Source organism: Pteropus medius, unplaced genomic scaffold (assembly GCF_902729225.1).
Source record: "Pteropus medius unplaced genomic scaffold, Ma_sr-lr_union100, whole genome shotgun sequence".
Lineage (NCBI taxonomy): Eukaryota > Metazoa > Chordata > Mammalia > Chiroptera > Pteropodidae > Pteropus > Pteropus medius.
This window is the reverse complement of record NW_024349224.1, coordinates 6,081,800-6,105,366: the sequence shown is the minus strand read 5'-3', so window position 1 is coordinate 6,105,366 and position 23,567 is coordinate 6,081,800. Positions and strand designations below refer to the sequence as shown.

General features: G+C 48.7%; 1 protein-coding gene across 3 annotated transcripts in view; it reads right to left on the bottom strand.

Annotated features, from left to right (window-relative positions):
* Positions 1–12,438: 12,438 nt before the first annotated feature.
* FTO (FTO alpha-ketoglutarate dependent dioxygenase) overlaps positions 12,439–23,567 on the bottom strand; it is a 325,863-nt gene continuing 314,734 nt past the window's right edge. For all 3 annotated transcript variants that reach the window (XM_039880895.1, XM_039880891.1, XM_039880887.1), the window contains one exon: positions 12,439–14,769. In XM_039880895.1, the coding sequence (XP_039736829.1) occupies positions 14,616–14,769 (154 nt within the window). In that variant the 3' untranslated portion in view covers positions 12,439–14,615. The remainder of the gene's footprint in view (positions 14,770–23,567) is intronic.

Genomic DNA, 23,567 nt, shown 5'->3' with positions numbered 1-23,567 from the left:
TAGGTAAGAAAGATCCTCCTCACTGGGGGAGTGGAGTCACCTGGAGGTACACACGTCAGATGAGGGGCTAAGGCATCTGCTTCTCGTGTCAAAGGCTGGCTTCGTGGAGAACAGGGCTTATCTCTTCAGAAAAGAGGAAGGAGCCTCTTGCCTGGGGAGAAAGTCTAGCTCTTGCAAAATGGCAGCGAGGTGGGAGGTAAGGAGAGAGGTGGCAGGTACAGCCCCCCTGGCGAGGCGGAAGCGCAGCTGGTTCCGGTGGAGAGAGTCCGCGTCTCAGTGTTACGCTGTCTCTTCTGGTGTACGGCCCTGTTGTTATCGCCACCTCCCATGCAGCTCTTGCCCATCATCGCTTTGCGGTATCAGCTGTCTTATGAGGAGCTAGGGGAGGGATCTTTGTTTTTCTTGTGTTTCCCATGATGGCTGTTCTGGTGGCAGGAGAAGACGTCACCCTGCAACCTTGGGAGGTGCCCAGAAGCAAACCGAGAGGCACCTGGAGCGGGGTAGAGGCTCGGGGACAGGTGGAGCTGGGTCTACACTTAGCCCGGCTCTTGCCCACAGACCCTCCAGAGGAAAGGGGAGGTGAGAGAGCCCCCCGCCCCGACGATGATGTAACCGATGGTGCTACAGATGGCAGCCCCACCCTGCCCGCTCCTTACACCCGCGGCTCTGCCAGGGCTCCCTCCTGTGACCAGCTCTGAGGAAGCAATGGCAATCAGAGCGTCTTTGGGTCAAATGGATGATCAGAGCTGGGGAGTCCAAACTTGCTGCGGCCCCAGTTTCGCTGGCCACAACTCTAAGCCCTGGACCTCCCCGTGGTGGCAAAAAGCCACAGCCCCAGTGTCCAGGTCCGAAGGCACCTTACTAAAGAGCCACGGTGCCACTCTGGTTGTCACTACGGAGCACTGCCAGAGCCGACAGGTGTCACATTTGAAGAGGGAATCTGATGAGCCCGGCTGACTGCCACCCTCAGCCTGGGACTCCATCATGGAACCCACCCCTGCCATACCCACATCAGTCCTCAAAGACCACACCCAGACCCATCACTTGGCAGAGCCTGGGGAACATGCTAGAATGGCAAGACTCGATTTCTGTCCTGTTAAAGGCTTAGTTCCAATAAAAATGCTGAATTTTATAGTTAGGCTTCATGTGTTCTCAAGAAAACTTCCTGTTAACATTACGTCATCATGCTGTCATTTAAGGAGCATGTCCGAGAGAACCAATTCCAAATACAGAAAACAGAACTATGACGAGGTACAGACAAGATTCAGGATGCGGCTTGCAGAAATGGGGCCTCCTTTTCTTCAAGCGCTCTTGTCTATGTGATTTAATTTTAGGGGTATCCCGTGCCAAAACATATTCTCACTAAATTTCGAACTTCTACCATCGGCGCGATGTGTCCCCTCTGGGTGAACCCCTCCCTGGCGTTCAAACAAGCACTCCTGAGAGGTCTCACTCTGCTGTTAGTATAAACGAAGCACTTTCACAGGCAAGAGAGACTGTAAGAGGCAGCATTTGAAAAGGGCATAAGACACAGGAAGAATAGGTACAAAAGACAGAACTCATCCATGTCGCAATGTTGCTAAAGGCTGCTTTCATTCCTGGCGCCAAACTGAATACATTTCTCTCTAATCTGTAAGGACAATGACAACTATGGCTTCACTCCCACTTGGCACAGAACGGCTCAAGAAGAAATGGAGACCACAGTGAGATGCCACTTCACACCCACTCGAATGACGCATATAGAAAAAGAAAAGAAAGCAACCAGTGTTGGTGTGGACACAGAGAAATCAGAACGCTCGGGCTTTGCTGGGGCAGCCATTGCGGAAAGCAGTATAGAGGGTCCACGAAAAGTTAAAAATAAAATTACAGTGGATCCAGCAATTCCATGTATGGTACATACTCAAAGGACCGGAAGGCGGAAATTTGAACAGATATTTATATACCTGTGTTGATAGAAACATTTATCACAATAGCCAAAGGGCGCAAATGATTCAAATGTCCACTGACGAGTAAACAGATAAGCAAAATATGGTATATGTGTACAGTGGAATATTATTCGGCCTTAAGAAAGAAGCAAATTCGGACACAAGCTACACTATAAATCAACCTTGAAGACATGCCAAGTGAAAAAAGCCAGACACAGAAGGACAAACACAGCATGATTCCACTTACATGAAATACTTAGAACAGTCGAATTCATCAAGACAGGAAGTAGAATCTGGAAAGGAAGGAAAGAGTTATCGCTACGTAGTATGGTTTTTCCAAGGGTCCGTCTGCCACTATACCACAATAAATGAAAATTCAGATGCCTAAAAGTGTTATTCGGGAAGATATATGACCAAAAACTAAATCTAAAATCACTGTCTGATGCCCTATAAAGTAAGTCTTTAAATGTTTGATAGGATTCCTTGTCCCCCAAATATGATCTTTATGAGCCCGCTGTCTTTTCGATGTTCCTCCTCTCTGTAGGAAGTGTGGCTCTGAGATCACCACGTGTCTTTCCTGCGGCCCGAGTCCAGTCAATTGTGGATCTGATTCAAATGATGCGGTGTCGGGAGAATGAGCTTGTCTTTGCTGCCTTAATGCCTCCCTCCACCCCCTTACCAGCTGGGAGCCAGCCTAAAAGAACAATAGATTCATAATATGAGTGAAACAAAGGCATCCGGAACAAACAGCTCTTGGAAATGAGTAGGTCAAGACACAATCAATTTCTGAATTTAGAATTATGTTTGGAAAACGTACCTTTAATACAGGAGCCTGCTTCAGCCCTGTGGGGTAAAGCATGTAAAGTTTAAAGTTCCTGAGTGGCTGCTTTATCAGGTAGCCTGAAGTTTACCCTGGAGGTTAAGCAATAAAATGGAAACAAAAATAGTTTAACAGTTTTGCAGTTAGTTTAACCCAGCAACAGCTCCTTAAATGGCTTTCACCTTCCTGGAGTTTGCCATGCTCATAAAGCTACAAGATGCATTTCAAAGCTATGAATTTGCTAAATAGAGCTTCATTTCCTCTTCTTATTAGAGGTAATTAAATTTATTAGACGTCAGTAAAAGCCTTGTAAACAGAAAATATGAATGCTTATAAAAGTCTCCCTCTCTTTTCAGCCTAATAATTAAGATGCAATGAGAAAGCAGCTAATAACAGCTCATAATTTATGAGGTGTCATTCAACCCCGAATCTGAGACATATTGTAGAGGTATTAAACACTGAAATGAAAATAATACCCACTGAACCACATTATTTATTAAACACATAACCACTCAGAGAAATAAACACATCACACTCAGAACTTGATATCTCCGATGGAAACAGTATATATATCATCTCCTGCTTGGGAATATATTATCCATCAAGTCAAATTCTTAAATCAAAGTCACAACTTGTTTAAATGCAAACTGCCCGTGGCAGCCTGGCAAGCCCCAGATTTCTACTAGGCATTCACCTTGATGTCAGTTTTCAAAGGCTGACTCGCCGAGAAGGTTTTTCAATATTATTGTTTTTAACACACTCAAAAGAAAAGAAATCTCCCAGCAAGCATTCGAGAAAGAGAAACAGGAGAGAATACAATGGAAAGACTCCAAACAGAAGAGCAAGAATCATAAATTAATGAAAACATCGCCCGCCCTCCAGCACAGGTGAACTCAGAAGCAACCGGGGACTCGACAGCCCCACCCCGCCGACCATAAATGGTGTCTGTTCATATTGCAGTTTAGACTTTATCAACAGTCCAGCTGAAACCCACGCTTGGAGCTCCTTAGAATAAATGGCGATGGAGACTTCAGTTACCGTATTTCATCGATTCAAAGATGCTCTTGGTTATAAGCCACAACATCATTCTATGAATCACTAAGAAAGAAAAAATAAAACTCTGCCAATTAAACTACGACATGCCATCATTGTGAGATGTGCCCTGATGTCGGAGACATTTAAACTAGAAAAAGAAAAAGACATTATATAATCCACACCATACAGTCCTTAAAACTCGATTACGTTAATATTAACATCAGTCTTAAGACTGTTATCTTGGCTACAGTGTGTGAATTACATCTCAATAAAGCTGTATTTAAAAATATTATTTTGAACTTAATATTGAAAACCCTAACACTCGACTGTGTACAAAGTGGTCAAGGAAGGCGTCGCTTCGAAGACTTTGAAGGTGACAGATGAGGAGGGACATAAAGAAGGCGAAGGAGTGGCCCCAAAGCAGATAAGGAAGCTGCTGAATATCGGGGAGCAGAAAGTTCTGGCAGAGAAAAGGGCAAATGCAAAGGCCCTGAGGTGGGTGGGTACAGGGAAGCCGGAGTGAACGGTGCAGAGACAACTGGCAGAGGGTGGGAATGGAGACCATGAGCATCATAGGCAATGAGGTCACAGAGGTGACAGCAAAAATAAAAGCTTTCTCCAGGGGAAAAAAAAAAGTTTCCTTCAGTTATCTGTGAAGTTGAGCAAAAGGTTTAAAAATACTAAAGAATATGCAGAACAGTCTTTTAAAAATTGAAGGTGGTGTTATCCATCACTTCCATTCCAAACCCCTACCTTGGTTGCTTCTAGAATAGTTTAAGAACCGATTTGCCTTAGTATCCCCGCCATCCGCAGGGCCCACCCGGATCCCCGTTCACACATAGACTGAAATCGGGTCACGACCCGGTTTGGTCAGAGGGGCCGTGTGCACCAGACTGCCTCCTCGTGATGAGGGGCATGGGCTCCGTTCAAACCCATCAAAGGTTGTTTACAGTTTGGGGCTATTAGGAGTAAAGCTGCTGTGAACATTCGGGTACAGGTTTTGTGTGAGTATAGGTATCATTTTTCAGGGACAAATGGTCAAGAGTGTCATCGCTGGGTCATGTGGCAATTGCATGTTCAGTTTTACAAGAAACTGCCAAATTGTTTTTCAGCATGGCTGTACCACTTTATATCCCCACGAGCAATGTATGCACGATCATTCCTCTGCCTCCTGACCAGCACGTGGTGGAATCGCTACTTTTAAAATTATAGGCATTCTCATTAGGTGTGTGGTGGTTTTCATTTGCGTTTCTCTCAGGGCTAGTGATGTTGACCATCTTTTCATGGTCTCATTGGCCACCCGTATGTCCTCTCTGGAGAAATGTCTGGACAGTTTCACTCTGGTGCTGGAACGCATTGTGGTTTTCCAGTTGCGCACCAGGTGAAGTACCTGTCTCGTGTGTTTGAAGCCATATGGTAATTTCCCAAATGAGCGTAAAGAGATTCTCATTCCCCATCTCCCCACACTCCGGGCTGTCCACTCACTCAGCACAAGTTGAGGATGTAATAATTATGATCTTTTGTACCTTGGGTGTCTGTGTTTGCTGAGCACCTATCATTGAATTCTCGAGTTAAACGTTTGATGTGACACCACTGTGTTAGTAGCCTTATGACCCCAGGCCAGTGGGATCTGAAATTAGTTTTGCCAACCCCAGCCCGGTGCCCCAAATCCATGTCCACCAAGCTCATCCAGTCTTCCACGAGCTAAGGCAGTTTGTCTTTTGCTCTGTTGAGCTGCATTGGGCCTGGATCCCTATACTGAATGCTATGTGGCTTGACTAGGCCTGATCCCACGTGGAGGTCTTGCCTGTTCCTTCCTTGGGGTACTTCCTCCATCCCCGTTAATTGTAGACAGACCAAGACCTCCTGTACGCCCGCGCTGCCATGCACCAACCGCCAGCTCAGAAAACTGTCATATCAGCACCTCCTTGATCGAATGGCCCTGTGGGACACTCATTCCCCCCACCAGAAATGTTTATTGAGCACCTATTATGTGTCAGAGGAAAGTTAGCTGGACTGGTAGCTAATAAATATTAAATGATCTGGGGCATACGAAATGTTATTCTGAGGCTTAAGAGATGTAATAAAACGGGAGTAAAGGTTTGGTCCACCCCCGGGTGAACTCCACCCCCTGGTATTTTACCGTTCAATATGGCAACCGAATTCGACAAGCGAAAAAGGATTCGTAAATACTCTGGTGACAGAACAAGTGAAGATGATCAACCCAGAGTGATTTACAAGTGACTCGAGGATTCAGGTGACCAGAGAGTTCGCGTGGCAGGCGAGACTCGAGGCACTCCTGGAGGCTTCGGATGTAAGAAGCTTGAGGGAGGCGAGTGGAACGGAACAGCACACCACGGATGGAGGAGAAATCTATGGATGACTGGGCTCACTTGGCAATTTCATTACAATTATAACATCCGAACGTAAATGGGCGATTCGGCGATTCCTTAATAGAAACTCTAAGAGCCCGAGGCGTCAGGGCGATAAGTCAACCGCAGAATAAGCAGCGCTCATGCTTTACTGACCCTTCATCATGACACATTATTCAGCCCTGTAAGTTAGAAGGCAAAAGCCCCTCCAAAAAGAAATAGTAATAGTAATCGTAGACCAGATCACTACCTCTCCTAATGAGGCATAGAGTAATCTCAGCACTGCTCCCGGAGCAGACAGGCTCAGGGATGTTCAGAAGCGATCCCTCTCCTGTCCATCAGCAGTTCTGCAGGGCAGATGAGGCTGTGGCCCACTGCCCTGCAGATCTGCTCTCTGGCGCCTGAGCCAGAAAGCCAGAGGGTGGCTCTCCACCCTCCTGGGGCAGCTTCCTCGGGTCCCCTGACCGCATCCCTCGGGCTTCTTCAATTCAGGAAGAGCCTTAGGTCGTGCTCTGGATTCCATTTTGCCTCTGAATAGTGTTGCCTTTGAATGCTTTTTTTTTTCCATGTTGCCGTGCAGAGCGTGGTCTCGGCATGAGTGTTTCATGGCTGGGGTACCATCGCGAGATTTACCGTCATCGTTTACGTGTGTGGAGTAATTCCTAGGTACTGGACGTGATGTCGATCAGTTAACATGCACAATCACAGGTGACACAGCAATCCTGAGCTAGGCTAGGGGGTCAGGAAATCTTTTCTGTAAAAAGCCACGTAAAAAATATGTTAGGCTCTGTGGGCCCCATGGTCTCTTGTCACTACTGCTCAACTCCATGAGAGCAGCCATAGATAAGATGTAAACGAATGTGCGTGGCTGTGTTCCAATAAAACTTTATTTTATAAAAACGAGTAGTGGGCCTGTTCTATTTTGACTTTTACTATTTTGACTTTTGTGTGACCTGCCAGCGTTTCGGATGACGCATCTTAGCCTCTTTGATTTTAAGATCCTGCACCATAAATTCCAATGGCTCATTTGGTAGAACCATCTTCCTCTTCAACGTACTTCTGGTTTACCTGGGAGGGGGGTTTGAGAATCTTCATATTCTTGCCAAATCTCAGTACACACCAGAAACTTGAAATCCGATTTCTATAACTCACCTGAAATAACTTAATTTCTTCCATCTGGGCTCGAATGGCCCCATCTGTTAAATGGGTAAAACATACAAAAACTTCTCTTCGGTGTACATGCCTTTGCGAATGTGGTAATGACTACTTTGGCCCAAACTGCTTTCTTAGTCTCCGGTTTTCTATTAAAATGAGCAAGGGGGCGGAGGCCAGAAATTCTGGTGAAGATCAGGACTTTGAAGACAGGGACCTTGCATGCCAAGGACAGAGTCTGGTATTTAGGAAGCGATCAACGAATGTTCGTTAGGAGAAACCATTTTGGCTAAGGCGCAGAGGGTCAGCAGTACCAAGAGTTGGCGATAATTTCTCACCTGCCTCTTCCACCTTCACCAAGGATGCTCCTAACATAACCGCATTTCTTTTGCTTTGCACTGGGCACAGTTTGGCTGGCCCGAGGCTGTCAAATTCACTTCAGTTTGGGCCTCCGCTGGGGCTTCGTGCCTTCAGAAAAATTCCCCCGCTGCCTTTCACTTGGGGTCCTCGGCTGGGATGCCTCTCCCGTTTTGTACACGCCGCTCACTTAATGGGCAACGAAGAAATGGGAAGAAGCTCGGGGGGAAAACACAGCAGTGCGATCCAGTCTAAACCTTGGGAAAACCAGCAGGGTCTGCATCTCTTTAAAAACGATACACAGACGTTTCTGCTTCTCACAGAGGGCCGGAGACGACAGCACATGAAGCCTCAGTCATACACAGTTAGTTTCAAACTTATGTTGCTGCTCGCGGGGAGAAATCAATGTACAGTATATTAAAAACAATCGCTGCGGCCCTTAAATGATCCAATGGTTTAGCTTTGAATGCATTCAAGCTAATGGGGCCTTTAATGGCTTCTGACAGGTCATTCCATTGATCAAGAGACGTGTATGAAATACGCTGCCTGCTAAACTCTGTTTTGATTTTGAGAAAAGAAAACGAAACGTCCGTGGTAAACAGGGCTTGATTGTTCCGTGTTCCTGCAGAGCCCTCGCAGCCTGACCCTGGCCGGGAGCCACGGCAGTGGGGGGAGGACAGTGGGAACCCTATATACCTGGCTTGCTTCTTTCCCGACTCTAATCAAGGTGTAATCAACTGGAAATGGTGTGACGCGGCCCGGGGCGGGGGAGGGGCGGGGGGACAGCAGGGTGGCCAGAGGTCCGATTTTCTGTGTTGGATGAGATATGAGTGGTAGCTTCAGCTGCTTTGGGAAATGGACTCGGCCCTTTCGGGCCCCGGGGTTGGTGGGTTAACTGCACTTGCTCCGCAGAGAGAGACTGAAGTCCCCACCTGGAGGCATTGAAAAGGATCTCCGGTGGGGACAGTAGTCTTGCAAAGACGCAACTCCCTCCGTCCGTGTGTCTCGAGGCCCCGAGGTTATTTTACCAAGCGCTGAACAAACCACGACTTAGGTCTGGTATATTTTGCAGGGTGCACGGCGTCCGAAAAACTTTAAAAAGAGGCCGTGACATTATTCTTTGAGGCTATTTTTGCGCAAGACATGTTCGCATTCCTCCTCCCTCTTGGTTGTTCCCTGGGACCTCAGAAGTGAGCCGTGTGCCGCTCCTGTGTCAGACCGGCCTTGTCTGATCAGAAGTGACCAACACGTATGCCCACTCTTCCATTACCCACCCAGATTAAACCAGGTTCGCAAAACGCATCCTCCTCCCGCTCCTTCCTTGGAATTGCATAGGGCTTTATAAAGTCCCCCCCCAAATGTGGTCTCTACCAGGGAGAGGTGGGGGCTGTGCCATGCTGGGGAGTTTCTCCTGAGGGGTTTCCTGCGGCTGGCAGACTCTGCCCTTGTCTCGGAAGCTCAGATGGGCAAGCCGGGTAACTTCGAAAGTGGTACCACTGAGGTGGTCCTCATTTAATCTTTGATACCTAGCAAGACAGCAGAGGACATTCCCAGGGACAGTCACCAACCACACAGGGTCCGGAAACCACGGCGCTTTTCCTAAACTTCCTGTAGAATGGCCTTGACCTTTCTGTCCCCAACCATGGGGCACCGCGCTGTGCTCAGCCAGCAAGTCCCATCTCTCAGCAGGAAGCTACTGCACTTACCAGATTAAAAACAACAGGAAAGCCCACATGCTCCACGCGCTCATTTGTATTGGTGCCATGTTTAGTCAGTGGCTTTTGTAAAATTGATGAATTTTGTCTAAAGGCAAGTGCAGACAGGCAAACAGATCTGTATCTGCTGTTATCCATTTAGCTTGACACACATGTGCAGAGGAACTATTTTACCTCGATTCTTGCAGGACTGATGAAGAGTAAATGCAAGCAAAGTCACGAACTGCACCATCGAAAAAGAATCACCGAATCTCAAGCTGGAAGTTAATTAATGCTTCCCTCCCCTTGAAATAGACTCACCCTGGTACTTAGACATTCAGAGTCAATAAACAATTGTTGTACACAGATCATCCATTAGAAGGTGATGGCAAGAATTTTTTAAGCAAATCTAAAATTGTAATGGGTGACCTAATCCCGCTGTAATAATGGGAGTGCCGAAGAATCATTTTTCATAGTATCTCATTTATAAAAAGGTCCATGCTGTCAGCTAGAAACAAGTGGAAGCTGTGAGGAGCAAATGGGGTAATACGAGATGGTAACATATTATTTTGGTACTTAGTACGCGATATGATATGAATCACTTGACATGCATGATCGCGGTGACCGTACAGTCCAACGAGCCAGGTGTCATCATCTTTCCCGTTACATAAACAAAGACCGGAGCACAGAGAGGTCAAGTGATCTGCCCGAGTCACAAAGCTACAACTCTTGTCCCAGGAAACTGGGCTAACAATCCTCAGACCCGCGTGTGCCAGGCACTGCCGGAGGCATGTTCTATGCGCGTTAACCCGTGTCATCTTCGCGACAACCTTAGGTGGAAGCTATGTTACTATTATTCCTATTTTGCGGACAAGAAAACAAAGGGTTGAAAGGGTGAGTAAACTTAGGGTCACACGCGGAACCGGCTCTGCAGCGAGAAGCCTTTACTGCCACCCGGGAATCATACGATTATGAAATCCGCTCCATGGCAGTAGGGATGACAGAGCAGGGGTGCAGAGGGGACCGATCGTAGGAGGAAGACCTGGGTATGACACCTGGAAGAATGTCTTGCCTCCGACAGGAGTTGGGACTGATGGCTGAAGAATTATGGGGCAGTGCCATTCAGAGCCAGGCTTGGACTCAGGGTCGGGCCACTCACGCTTTCCCCGTGTGCGTAGAGAGAAATGGGAAACGAACCTTTCAGACGCTTTCCTGGAGTTCCCAACCAGCCTGGGACTCGATCGGGGTCTCTCAGGTGACAGAGAGAGCCAGGTGTACCCGTTTTCCTGACAGCCACTGACGCCCACCTCCCAGACACAGCAGCAGGTGCAGGTGGCCTGGCTGTCCTGCAGGAAGTCATCACGGGCCGCCTCCCCTGCCGGCCCCCTTCCCCACCCGGCCTCTGCGAGCCTCTGCGGCCGCCATCACCACAAGCTCCCGGGCCTCCCCTCCCCCTTTACGGTTGTCAAATTGATTTCACCACCGCGATACCTATGGCTCCCAATGAAGCATAATTAAAAACACCATTTAATCACCCAGGAACAGAGGCAAACTGGGGAAGTGGCATTGCCACGTCAGCGCATTTGAATTCACACTGCTCCTCTCCTCAGCCCGTTTGCAGGAGAATTGCCTTTTCAAGTGAGAGTCCCCTGGCTGCCATGTACTTGCCTGTGACGGAGCTCCAAAGTAAACAGCATTTAGTGTGGCGTGGGTCCAAACGTATGCCCTTTGCCCAGTGGTAAAATCAGCCTTAACTAGAGCGGTAAAAAATAAATACATAATAAGTCGCCATAGAAAATACCGTCCCTCAACACACGCCCAAAACCTCCTTTTGAATGTGGGGTGTCCATTCAGTAGGGCCTGTGGAATCTCGTCGCTGGCATCCTTCGATTCAGTTAGTGACGGATTTAGAAGCTCATTATTAAAACTGTGTCATGAGCGATGCTGTGCCCCTGCTCTCAACTGCCCAGCCAAGTCCCCTGGGCTGAAGCAACGCGGAACGTGGGAGCGGGTGCGGCATGGAGCGGGCCGGCAAGGTGCTGCCGCATGCACTCGGGGGGCCCCAGGACGACGGGCAGTCCCCGTGAGAACGCCAGGCCTTGGAACGGGGCCGTCTGCCCCCCCCCAGACCCTCTAAAGCACGAGGGCGTCGTACTGAGCTGTGCCACCCTCCCCACACAGAGACCCCGGGGCTCCTAGGGGCGTGAATTTCGAACCCCACCCTGGTCTGGCCCCTCCCTGACCCCACCCTCCTCTCGCCTCTCTCTGCTTTGGCCACAGAGGCTCTTTTCCTTCCCTGAGCAACGGCCCCACCAGCGCTTCCCAGGAAAGCTGCCCCCACTCCTTTCTCTGATCAGCTAGCCTAAGCCACCTGTCATCAGGCCCCAGCTGCCCTCCAGCCCCTCACCCAGTGGCTTCTTTCCCAGGTCCTCACAAAGATCTGAAACCATCTCGTTATTTATTTGCTGCTCTATTGTCTGTCTCCCTACTATGGGGCGAGAGCCTATAGGCGTGGGGGACTGGCGGGCCCAGGGCTCACCACGCCCCGAGACGTGGGGGATGGTCAAGAAAGATCTGTGGGTGGGGGGCAGGAGGGAGGGGTCTCTTCAGATCACTCTTCTCAAGATAGCTCAGATGCGGGGGAGCCTGGTGGGATGGGGACCGCGGACTCGAGGCGGTCCCAGGACCAGGCTTCCCTGCACCCTCAGCCGCACAGCTGGCTGTGTGGCCGCGAAAGCCCTCTGCTAGTTCGCAGGGGAGCAACCCGCTTCCCCTCGGCCCTGCCCTGCCGCTGACCGTCGTGGTCCCGAGCAGCCCCCCTTTATCACCTCGTGCCACCCCTCCCGGAACCATCCCACGGGAGCACCCGCGGTCCTCAAATACACGGAGTTCGCGCCCACCGAAAGCCAACATCTCCTCGGAGATGCTGTGGCCTCACCTCGCGGCTCCACTTCAGGTCGTGGCTTCTGCAGCCCTGGCCCCGCCCGGAGCGCTCGGAGAACCGGCGCCACCTGGGCGCCGCCCAGGCCAAGCGCGCGGGCCCACCCGCGGGTGCGTGCGGAGAAAAGCACAGGACCTTCCGGTTTCGTAGCTCATCCCTCTCACGTTTTTATTGTTTATGAATGTTTTATGATGTACATGACACATTGGTACAAGAAGATAGCTCGAGAGTGATACACGTACATGGGGGTAAGCACTAAACGTTATCCTGTATTTCTACTCTAGGGGTGCCGGCCAGCAGGTGTGGAGAGCACCGACGTGAAGGGGCGAAGCGGGTGATGTACATAGAAAACGATACTGGGGGGTCGCACCCCGCCTAAGAGCGAGAAGACACTCAGCCTTGTTCCCAGCGCCAAGGTGGAGGCCGAGGCCTGCAGGATGGTCTGAATGCCCAAGAGACCACACGCATCTTTATTTTATATGGACTCTCCCAACTTTTAAATATCGGCACCTAATTAATGAAACATAACGAAGAACGAGACGCGGCGAGACGAGACGACACGCTGAGCCGGACAGCCCCGGGGTGCCGGCCCGCGCCTTCTCTGTGCCACGCACTCGGCCACGGGATTTCCTTCGAGCCACGGCAACCCCGGGAGGCAGCTCGCCGTCTCCTTTGCTGATGAGGACGGGGAGGCTCAGGACCTGGGGGGATTCATCCAAGGTCGGAGAGATCGACTCTCACGACGGTGAAGCCCTGGCTGCTTTGTGTGAGGTGACCTCTCTGTGGCTGCCTTTGAACCAGCGCCGTTCCATGGCGGGAGAGATCTGGTCCAAAGGGTGCCTCTCGGTGGTGAAGAGCTCTCCACCTTCGAGATGCTGCAGCTGCTCGGGAGAGAAGGCAGCGGGCTGGGGTGGGGGGCCAACCAGTCTCACGATTTCTGGGGTCGACGAAGGGCAGGAGCCAGGCCCCGGAGGGAGAGATGGGTTCACGGCAGCACAAGACAACACGGGCACACAGACCGAGGAAGGGAGCGGGGAAATGTCTCTATCAGGTCACCTTAGTGATATACAAAAATTCTAATATTTACGGAGCATTCAACTACACGTCAGAAATCGTTCTAATACGTCTGCATCTAGATCATTCCGTCTTGTCTTCGCCTCGTGAGGTGGTGCCTTCAGCAGCCCCATTGTACAAATGAGGAAACCGAGGCACAGTCACAAAGCTAGTGGGAGTTTTGATCCGGGCTTCCTGAAACCAGAGCCCAGGTTTTAACTTCTGCTCTACAGCGACCTCCTAACGTCCCAATGTCATCAGGATGGGGCATCAGGGTCCTTCGAACCTCAGTCTCGCCTGTCATTACATGTGAATGGGGGAGTTACAGGAAAAAAACATACTATGCCGGCTTGATCCATGAAGCGGTGTTAACAGGGCCGAGCGCCTTTCCTTAGATCTGGGAAACTTCCCGAAGGAAGGATGCCGACGTCATTTTCGCCACTTCTCCACAGGACTCACAGCGGAGGCCTTTACTTAGCTCTCCCTCAGAGAAGGGAAGAGACGACTCTTCGGTGAGCCATTTCTCTTCTAATTTATTTGGCCGACACGGATAGCAGCTACAGAGAGACGGACAGGAGAATCTCCTGCCCCCGAACTTTGTGCAGAAGGACTGTCCCCTAGGACTTTGCACGAGGATGACAAGCCTCTGTGTCTGTGCTGTGCCATCCGGTGGCCGCTAGCCACATGCGGCTATTAAGGACTCGAAATGTGGCTCATGCAGCAGAGAAGCTGAATTTTTTATTACAATTAAAATCGGACGTAAAGTTAAGAAGCCGCATGTGGCCAGCGGCTGCCACACTGGCCAGCGTAGCCTCTGGAGGGTGTGGTGAGAAGCTGGGGTAGGCGTCTTGAAGTCTGTCTTCCCCCAGACAACTTTAGAGTCGTCTGTTCTCGAGTCTCTGAAAAGGCTTAAGTCAGAGGAAAGTAGGTTAGGCTCGGCCACAGGCTGGGGTCACCCCTGTCCCTCCCTTGGCCTTGGGAGCTGAATGGCTCACATTAAAAATCCAAGTGGTGATAACATATTTTGGGGGGGGAGGTGGTCTGAGGGGGGTTCTCGTTAATACCAAAGCAGATTATAACACTGTGTCATTTGAAAACAATTTAATAAGTGTGGGCTCCATTCCCTAGCCGTTTCTCACTGGGCTGCAGGTCCTACAATCTAAAAGAAGAATCTACCCCTACCGCCCTTGCCCGAGCCCAGGGTGAGGATGGAGGAGGGATGATGAACGCATCTTCATCAGCCTCCCGCCGAGACGTGTGCTCCTTCTAGGCTCTCGCTTCCGCAAGCAGACCTCTGAGTTCTGAAACGATGTCTGTCAGCTCGAATGGCAGGGGCATCGAAGCGTCTTCCTTTTCCCAGTGTGGCCGACATTCTGGCTTCTGATCCACGGGCAGAGTGCGGGCGATGCGGGACTGGCATCTGGAAAAGGAAGAACAGGCAAGTCATCCGGGAGGGGAAATTCCTAGAAGACCCCACCTCAAGTGACGCTGCCCACCGCCGTGAGGATAATCCTGCATGGCGGTGACGATGACGGGGAGGAATGAGTCTGTAAGGCAGAGAGCAGGGGTTTATGATGCAGAAGAAGTGTCCTTTACGGTGCTGGAACTTCTTTTTTTTTTCCAATTCCCAGATTTGTATTACCTCTAGTGGCTCCATAGAAGCCAATCATCAGGGAAATTCGGTTACTCTGTCTTTAAAATGGTGAATTATTTTTTCATTATCTCAACTGTTATTTAAAGTGTGTGATTAAGCCATTATCAGATTTAAATGTTTGTGGGATTTCAATGTATTACTAGATTACTGGGAAAGATTAAATTGAATTTACTACATTAAAACGTCCAAGAATAGATTAAACAATATTACAGACCGGGATTGACTTTGGAGATCCTGGAGATTTACAAGTGTCCCAGCTTGCTCTGCTCAGGAAAAGGCACTCCAAGGAGAGACCGATTTATAAGGATATATGCAAATAGAGGTTAATAATCATTTCCACTGATGAATAGGTGGGGAAAACTTCCACAAAATTAAATTAAGAGGCTAGCAAGAGTTACTCCCTGAGGAAAACACTTAAATCACGGTTTTTATTAAATGGATTATTCATCAATACCGAAATTAATTATCATATGCAACTAAATCACGGCCTTGTAGGAAAAAAGTTGGGACACCATCATCACACTTTGGCAGGCAGCTACCTCTCAGAGAGATCAGCTTATTTAAAATTGGTCTGGCAAAGATAGTGGCTTTGGCTTTACTTATCTGGGGGGGAAAAAAGGATCAGAGAGAAAGAAACACAAATCGCAATAAAGAATGAACACTTGCTCTACTCTCTCGGAGTACATGGTGTGACAGTGTGTACACTGAAAAGAAATACAGACGCTCCTCGACTTACAGCGGGGTTACATCCCGTCGAACCCACCAAACGTCGAAAATATTATAAGATGAAAACGCATATGAAACACCTAACGTGTCAAACATCGTATCTTAGCCTATCCTACCTTAAACGTGCTCAGAACACTTACAATAGCCTACAATTAGGCAAAGCCATCTAACACAAAGCCTATTTTCTAATAAAGTATTGACTATCTTAGGTAGTGATTTTTTTTTTTTTTTTTTTACATGCATGTTGCTTCTGCACCGTTGTAAAGTCAAAAAAAAAAACAAAAAACAAAACAAAAACTCAGAAGTCGAACCACCATCAGCTGGGGACAGTCTGTCCTATGAGTACATCTGGAAGAGACAAATGCGTTCTTCCCCACCCCCTACCCCACCTTCTCTGCATTTTTCTCTAAATCAGTGAACGTGGTCATGCCCACTCTTTGTCTTCCGTGTAGGACTAACCAGGAAGAGATCCAGAAATGGGACATCCCGGACCTATACCCAAGCCCGATGGCGGAGAAGGTGCCTGACTACAAGACATCATCTTCCCTGGGGAGTTATTAATGGTGAGGGGAGCCCCGCAGGAAAACATACTTCAACTGAACACCTATTTTCTCGTGTGGCTAATTGCCGGACCGGCACGCCGTGCACTCAATCCGTCGTACATTACACACAACATTCCAATATATCTTGAGCTCTCTGCATCAGGCCCTGATAATAGCGTCTGTTAACACGCACTAAGTACTATTATGTAGCACATCACTTCATAAATAATAAGATTAGCTGACCTCAGGGCCCCAAGAAGAGTAATGTGTTTAAATGTTCTCATTATTTATTTAAAACAAGAATTAAAGCAACAGAAGCTGCTTTTGACAATCCTCTTAGCATAAATATTAAACTGTTTGCACTGATAAGCCCCACACAGCACTCAAGAACAGAGAGTGCGTTCTGCAGACTACTTAATAATAGGTGTTTGAGACTGTGCCACTTCAGTATTTCTAGAGACAGTCTCTAAATCACAGGAAAGGGGTGGGGGAGCGGGGGAGGTGAATTAATATTCAAGGGAAGCTGCGACTAATTACAAAGGAACTCTGCAAAGCTTTTACAACTGTGCTTTCTTCTCTGCCTCAGAATTGTGATGTTCAATTTGCTAGGTGGGAAAAGTTATTCCAGACTGAGCGTTTCAATCTTGCGGCCGAGGGATGATGTGTGCACACATTATCCTGGTTGGCAGATTAAAGGGCTGTGATGAGTGTTGATCCACCCAGAATATCATAAGGCTGGTAAAAAGTCAATAGAGATGCTTTTTCACCTGTCAAATGGGTTTTGCCCCCTCACTTTGAGAAAGGACTAAAAATAGGCACGGCCGAGGTTTGCTTAGGCCACGCTGGACAAGCTGCCCAGCCCGCCAGCTGTTCTTTTGGGGGGAAGATGGTGCCTGGTTTTCTGCCGTTGTTCTTCTCCCCAAGGACTGGCCGACGTGGGAACTACCTCCCTTCCCGCAGGCCCCGAGAGGCTCAGAGCTGTGCATATTCACTGCCTCCCTCTACGCTGGAGGTAGATCCCCGACTGGGTGTCTTCAGGATCTTCATTTAGATCTTTCTAGGTGGCTTGAAAGTCTTGCCTTAGTGCCCAGATCCCCTGGCCCATTTGCAAACGCTAGTGATTGGGCTCCGTGGAGGGCTCGGGGTTTGAAGTGCTGGATTTACCTCCGAGAAAGGACAGTCCCCACTCCCAACTCAGATGACATTGTCTGATTCAACTTCATGCCAGACTGTGGCATGGAGAGGGCTGAGGATTACTGGAAGGCATAACCCCTGTGGGGTTTTAACTTCTCGGGCTCAGTCACTCATTCTGCCTCTCTTCATCCCCACATCCTCAGATGGGGAGCTGGGAGGTGGAGGCAAAGTGTGTCCCCGGCACGCTCCGAGCTGCTCCTTCCTGGAGGCCCGGCATCTTGAGCGAGTTCCTTATCCTCCCTGAACTTTATGTCTAGGGAATGATGATGATGATGATACTGATGATATCAATAGCACCTTAATGGGGTGGTTATGAAGGTTAGTGAATTAAGACACGCGAAGTACTTGGAACACTGCCTGGCGCATAGCACTCGAAAATTATGAAATACTATCATCGCTATCGTTACTTCTGCAAGTGTCAGTGACGATGAGAGATGCCACCGAGAGAGCCACCTGTCGTCCCTGTGTCCACCCCCTGCCCTCACACCAACCGCGTGGGTGGCCTCCGGTCCGGCTCATTCTTGAAGATGCTCTGGAGATACAGAAGCAGCTCCTTGTGACTTGAATCAGATTGAGCCTGTGGCTGAATCCTGTCACAACGTGACATCCCAGGATGCAGAGGCTTACGTATTCAAGCTGTTACAACTTTCAGCGACAGGCTGAACGGCTCAGATTCAGGAAGACTCAGCGGTTGATCCCGAAGACCTGGGATTAACCGAAGGTGCTGTCGGTGGACTTGCTAAGCGGTGGCTGTTCCAGATTGATTTGGCATTTTATAGGAAATAAAGTTGGATTTTTCTGAACACACATATTCTACCGTCCCTTGCAAAGAAAAGGGTCCGCGAGTTCTCTTACAAAACGTTTCAGGAACACTGACTGGTGGACGTTTGTTGTCTCGTGTCTATTCACACCTTTCCTACAAACAGGATTCTAATTTTCCTGGGGAATCCGTCCGTCCCCATGCTCAGCCCCGTGGCTGGGATGGAGACCAGCTCAACCTACCCAGCACTCCCACCCTCCCAGCCATCTGGGGCAAGAGCAAGAGTAACACCCAGAGGACTGGTATGGGAGGAGCGAAAGGGAAAGAATTTCTAATCTCCTGGTCTGTGAACTCCTAGCATGTGTGACCTGGAACTGCCACAGTCCTGCTGTCACCACGCAGCCAGGGCCTGGATCCTGGGAGACGCTGTGAACGGCCGGATCGAGCCGCACTTTAAGCTCGGTACGCGGAGACTTTTCAGGCGCGTGAGCTGGTGTCGTCTGAGACAGGTCTTTCTGTCACTTGCAACCCGAAGAGTCCCGGCTGATAGGCTGGCCATGCTTCCCACCTCTCGGTTACTTCTCGCCCTGCGCAACCTCCATCCCATGGCCCTGCCTGCCAAGTGGATGCTGACGGTCCTCTCTCCAAACCGAGATGCGAGATGCGGCTGTGGATACACTGCGGTGTGTAGAGAGAGCCTCTGGGTATGAAGGCATGAAGCGATGGCTTTTGTTTTTGGTTCAAGGGATATTCCTCTTGGAGATAAATTTCAAAGGGGAAAAAAAGAGTGCCAGTGTCACACCCACAGTGGCCTCTGGATGAGAATAAGCCAGTTTTAATGACCAGAGCTGGATAATCATTCTAAAGTTAAAAAAAAATTCCCCTAAACTTGGTGTTCCCCAAGGATAGCAGATTATTCTGAATCCTGCTAAATGAACAGTATGACACTGACAGCTTCCCCTTTCCTCCTATCGTAAAGAAAAATCCTGTTTTTAATGCTTTGGGCTAACAAATAAACTCGGATCTACCCAGAAACCCCTGCTCCTTTCCGGAAGCATTGCAAGGGAGCAAAGGAAAATAGTATATCTCCCTCCCAAATTCGCGTTATTTCAATTCAAAGAACTCTTTAAGTCACCCCCAGACCTCTTGCTACTTAGGATTGATTCGCCCTGAATGATCTAGTGACAGAACCGAAAGCGAGTGAAGCGTGTCATGCCGGCTGGCCGAGAGCAGATGGTCACAGTTCCCTCTTCTCCCCCCACAGGTGTAGCTCATGTGGGGACCCCTGGCCACCGATCGCCCTAAGGGTGACACTCAGAATCGGAGGACCAGGACTGCAGCTACATTAGTGGACACTGGCCGCCGTGCTAAAATCAACCACTTTAGCTAAAGTGTGTGTTAATTACGGGTGTGCGAACAGTCAATAAAAGGTTAATGCAAAAGTCAAAGGAGAAATTTCTTCCTCATTGCATCATTTCACAGACTAAATGACGAACATTATACTCCATGTTTTTAATCAATAGGTTTTACAGTAATGTGCTGGCCATTGATTTTAAGAAAACATATACGGTCTTCCTCCTTGTCCCTAAATTTCGTAACAAATAAAGAAGGACAGGTAACGTTTCCATCACTCTTGATAAAACGATCAAGAAAGATTTCAGGAGAAAATGGCTCCTGTTAAAAGATTCCCCAGGAGAAGCAATCTTAAAAAAACAAAAAAATACAAAAAACTGGAACTCGACGGAGAAATATTACCAAGCACAGGCCACTGAGGAGACAAGAAAAATAAACTGCCGAGAGAATCCTTTAATTGGAAAGAAGAGCGCAGCTCCTGATTACAGTGACGACCGCATCTTGTACGTTGTTTAAATGCCTCGGAGAATCTTAATACTCGGCACCATCTTATTTGATTTTCACAGTGGCCTGAGGGCTGCCTTCCCCGAGGCGGAGCCGATGGCAGGGGGACAGTGAGGTCTGGGCCAGGCCCTGGACGCCTGGCTGGCTGTCCTTCCCACTGCGTTCCATCTCTTTCATGGGTATCTGTTTGGACTACCATGGACCCTCATCTTTCCAAAATAAGATATTCAGGAGATTCCAAATCATTTCAGGGGGGGGAAAAAAAAGAGCAAAACATTTTTTTTTCCTCATATCGCTCAAGGACTGCTATGATGGCAAATGATTGACAAGACTTTTCTTCTTCTCATTCTAGTGACTTTGAGGCTCTCATAGCATGAGCATCTATAGTCTATAGAAATAAAAGATACATGTTCATCTTCTAAGACCATAAACTATTTCTAATTATTTTCCAGAAGCGACCTTGAGAAAACTCTCTCGACCTCTTAGTTTCCTTGGCTGTTATATGAAGTTAATGCTTCTTGGCTTCATGGGTTATGTGAAGATAAAATCAAATAATGTATATAAAAGCCCTTTAAAATATGTAAAGAGCCACACGGATGTGTAATTATGCCTCTATACCCTTTTTCCTGTGTGACACGGGTCTCATTTTTAAAACACGGCTGATCACGCACACAACGTTGGCCAGAGGTGCTTGTAACACTTATAAGTAAAAATGAAAGAAGCCATACCTCTAAAGACGAAAGCAATTTAAACTAACAACTTCGTCAGAAAATATCCAATGACTTAAAAACCACAGTCTTCTTCAAGTCAGGGTTTTATTTCTGCAATTTTAATTAACAATGAGGAGTCGACAGTCATTCTGTCTCATGTTAAGCGGGAGTCCGTTAGGGTCTCAGCCAATCAGAACGCGTCCCCTCAAACAAGCCACTATATCAAGGCTTAAGAGGCCTCGCTCACGTGGAAAACACCGCCATGGCATCAGATCGAATCTACATTTAACCTGCAAAACCCACGGCCACGCTCAGCATGGAAAACACTGACGATAACGAGGGACAGGAGTGACAATCTCCTCAATGGCCTTACGTGTGCAGGGAGAAGGAGACCGACACGGGACCGAAGCGTCTCTGTTCTCCTCGACCCCTCCAGGCCCATTAGAGTCGCGGCATCTCGTCACACGGCGCGACCCCGACGTCTAAGGATGAGCGTCTTCTCCCACGACATGGCATCTCGGTCCCTGACGGTCCTTGGCGTGCCGTCTCGGGGGGTTTTCACGCGTCGTTCTGACTCTCCACGGTGTCTACCTTAAACGCTGCATTTCAAACCTAACCTGGAGTAAGAGGCCACCCCGTGCACTGTTTTCTATAGTCTCACTGTGTTTTGCTCCAAATAATCTGTCTCAGTAGTGAGTGGTGAGCTTAGTATGCGGTCCGGTTCCTAATCATCTGACCCTCGACGCTCTAAATGAATCTATAACTTGTCTTCTTGAACTTTCTGTTACTGCCATCACGGCACTGAGGACGGCTTCACAAATAGATAGTGCCCTCTCGGATCTACCACAGGGCCTGCGTTGACAGAGGTGGTTTTATGAAATCAGCTTGTTAAATTTGTGTGACTCAGTTCACCCACTGCAGAAACTGCAAAAAACACTAAGCAAAAAAACAAACAAACAAACAAAAACACTCCTAAATAAGTTTCAAAGAAGGCTACGTTCACCTTCTCTTTGAAAGGCTTTTAACCTCTGGCCTCCGTGTCACGTGTCAGTGACCCCAGATCAGCTACACGCATCAGACGCAGGAAAAGCCATAACTCTGCCTGTGGGTCAGCTTTTTTTTTTTTTTTCATTTGGGTCAATACACCTTTTTAGCGGGTGGTATTTTTCAACCACGGCCATTTGAAAAGCTAGGCCTGACCAACTAGTTACAGAAGAATCTTCTTCTGAGCCTCACACTTCAGGGAAGGATGAGAGCTTTCTTAGCTGCTTTCAAAACCAAATATCCCCCTAATGTTTTTGAACGCCACTCAGCCGCATGGATAACCGGGCACTTCCCAAGAAGTCGTTGTGCCATTCGGCTCAGAGGAGCCTGCCGTTTGGACCCTACACCCCACGTGCATGTACGGACAGCCCCTGGGGGCCGACACTGACCCTCTCACCGTGAGCAGAAGCAACAGCGCCAGCAAAGCCACGTCCGTTTAGGACTCAAAAGGCATTTCCCACACAAACGATGGTTTTCATAGTTCTCAATTCTTCTCCTTAACACCAGTCCTACCTATAATTTCTCTGAAATATAACGTTAATAGACTAGATAGCCCGATAACCATGAATATCATGGCGTTTTGTTTTGTTTGATGAAAAAGAACATTGAGGGTTCCGACTTGGGATTCCAAGGAGGAATTTCCTTTGATGAGGGTTTCTTGGCCTCTGGACTTACGGGGTCTGGGCTTCTTCCCACTCTAAAGCGCTCTAAGCACCCCTCTGCCTGAGAGGAACCTGGGGTAAGGGCTCAAGGGGCTCAGACAGCACCTCCAGAAGGTCAGGGGATGAAGAGATGTGGGCCACGCGAGCCTCTTGTGGATATAAAAGTCAGAGACACTTTTTGGTCATGGAATGGCTCGAAGCCATCTCCATTCTTTCTTCCAGGGTCCAGTGGGGCGCCGAGCCCTGCCCCTTCTGCCGCCGGTATCTGCCACCCTCTTCCCGACCCACGTGATTACACCATGCAGTCTGCCCGTCTCCTTGCCCCTCAGAAACTGCCCTTGCAAGTTTTCCAGAGGTTTTGGTTGATGTGAGAGCTACTGTAAAGAAGTTCTGGCTCATGGCATCACCCCTCCAGTGACATCCTCTCTTATGCCAAAAGACTAGTAATAACGCTAATAAAAAAAAACAAAAAACATTAAAAACAGCCAGTAATAACTACCGAGTGCCAGGCACTGCATACGTCTTCTGTTTATAGGGCTGCCCTCGAAACGGAAACCGAGGCCCAGGTTAGCTAACTCGTCCAAGATTTCACAGCCAAACAGAGGATGGTCATGATTTGGCAAAATTGTCCGACTCCAAATCTCAAGTTCTTTTTACTATTCCGAAACACAGCCATCGAAAGAATCGTTTTGGGTCCTTGTTAAAAATATAGCTTTTTCAAAGGCAGCTGCCCCCGGTCAGATTCTCCAGGGGAGGGTCCTGGAGCCCGGATTTTCACAAGTGACTCTGCGGATTACGCCAGTTTGTGGAAACACTGCACCATGTTAACTGCCACAAGAGACCTTGAAGATGCTGAAGGCGGAAATGGGGTCGTGGTGTGTGTGGGTTGTGGACGTGAGTGTCTTGGGTCCATAAAGAGCTGACGTTAAATTCTTTGCCATTTCAGAGGATACCAGACTCAGAGCTGGTTTGTGCAGACCTGCAACCTGGCCCTCCGAGCAGGCACCTGGTGACTGCACGGGGTCCAGCGCAGAGAACAGGCCTCCTGGAGTCTTCCCCTCTACCTTGG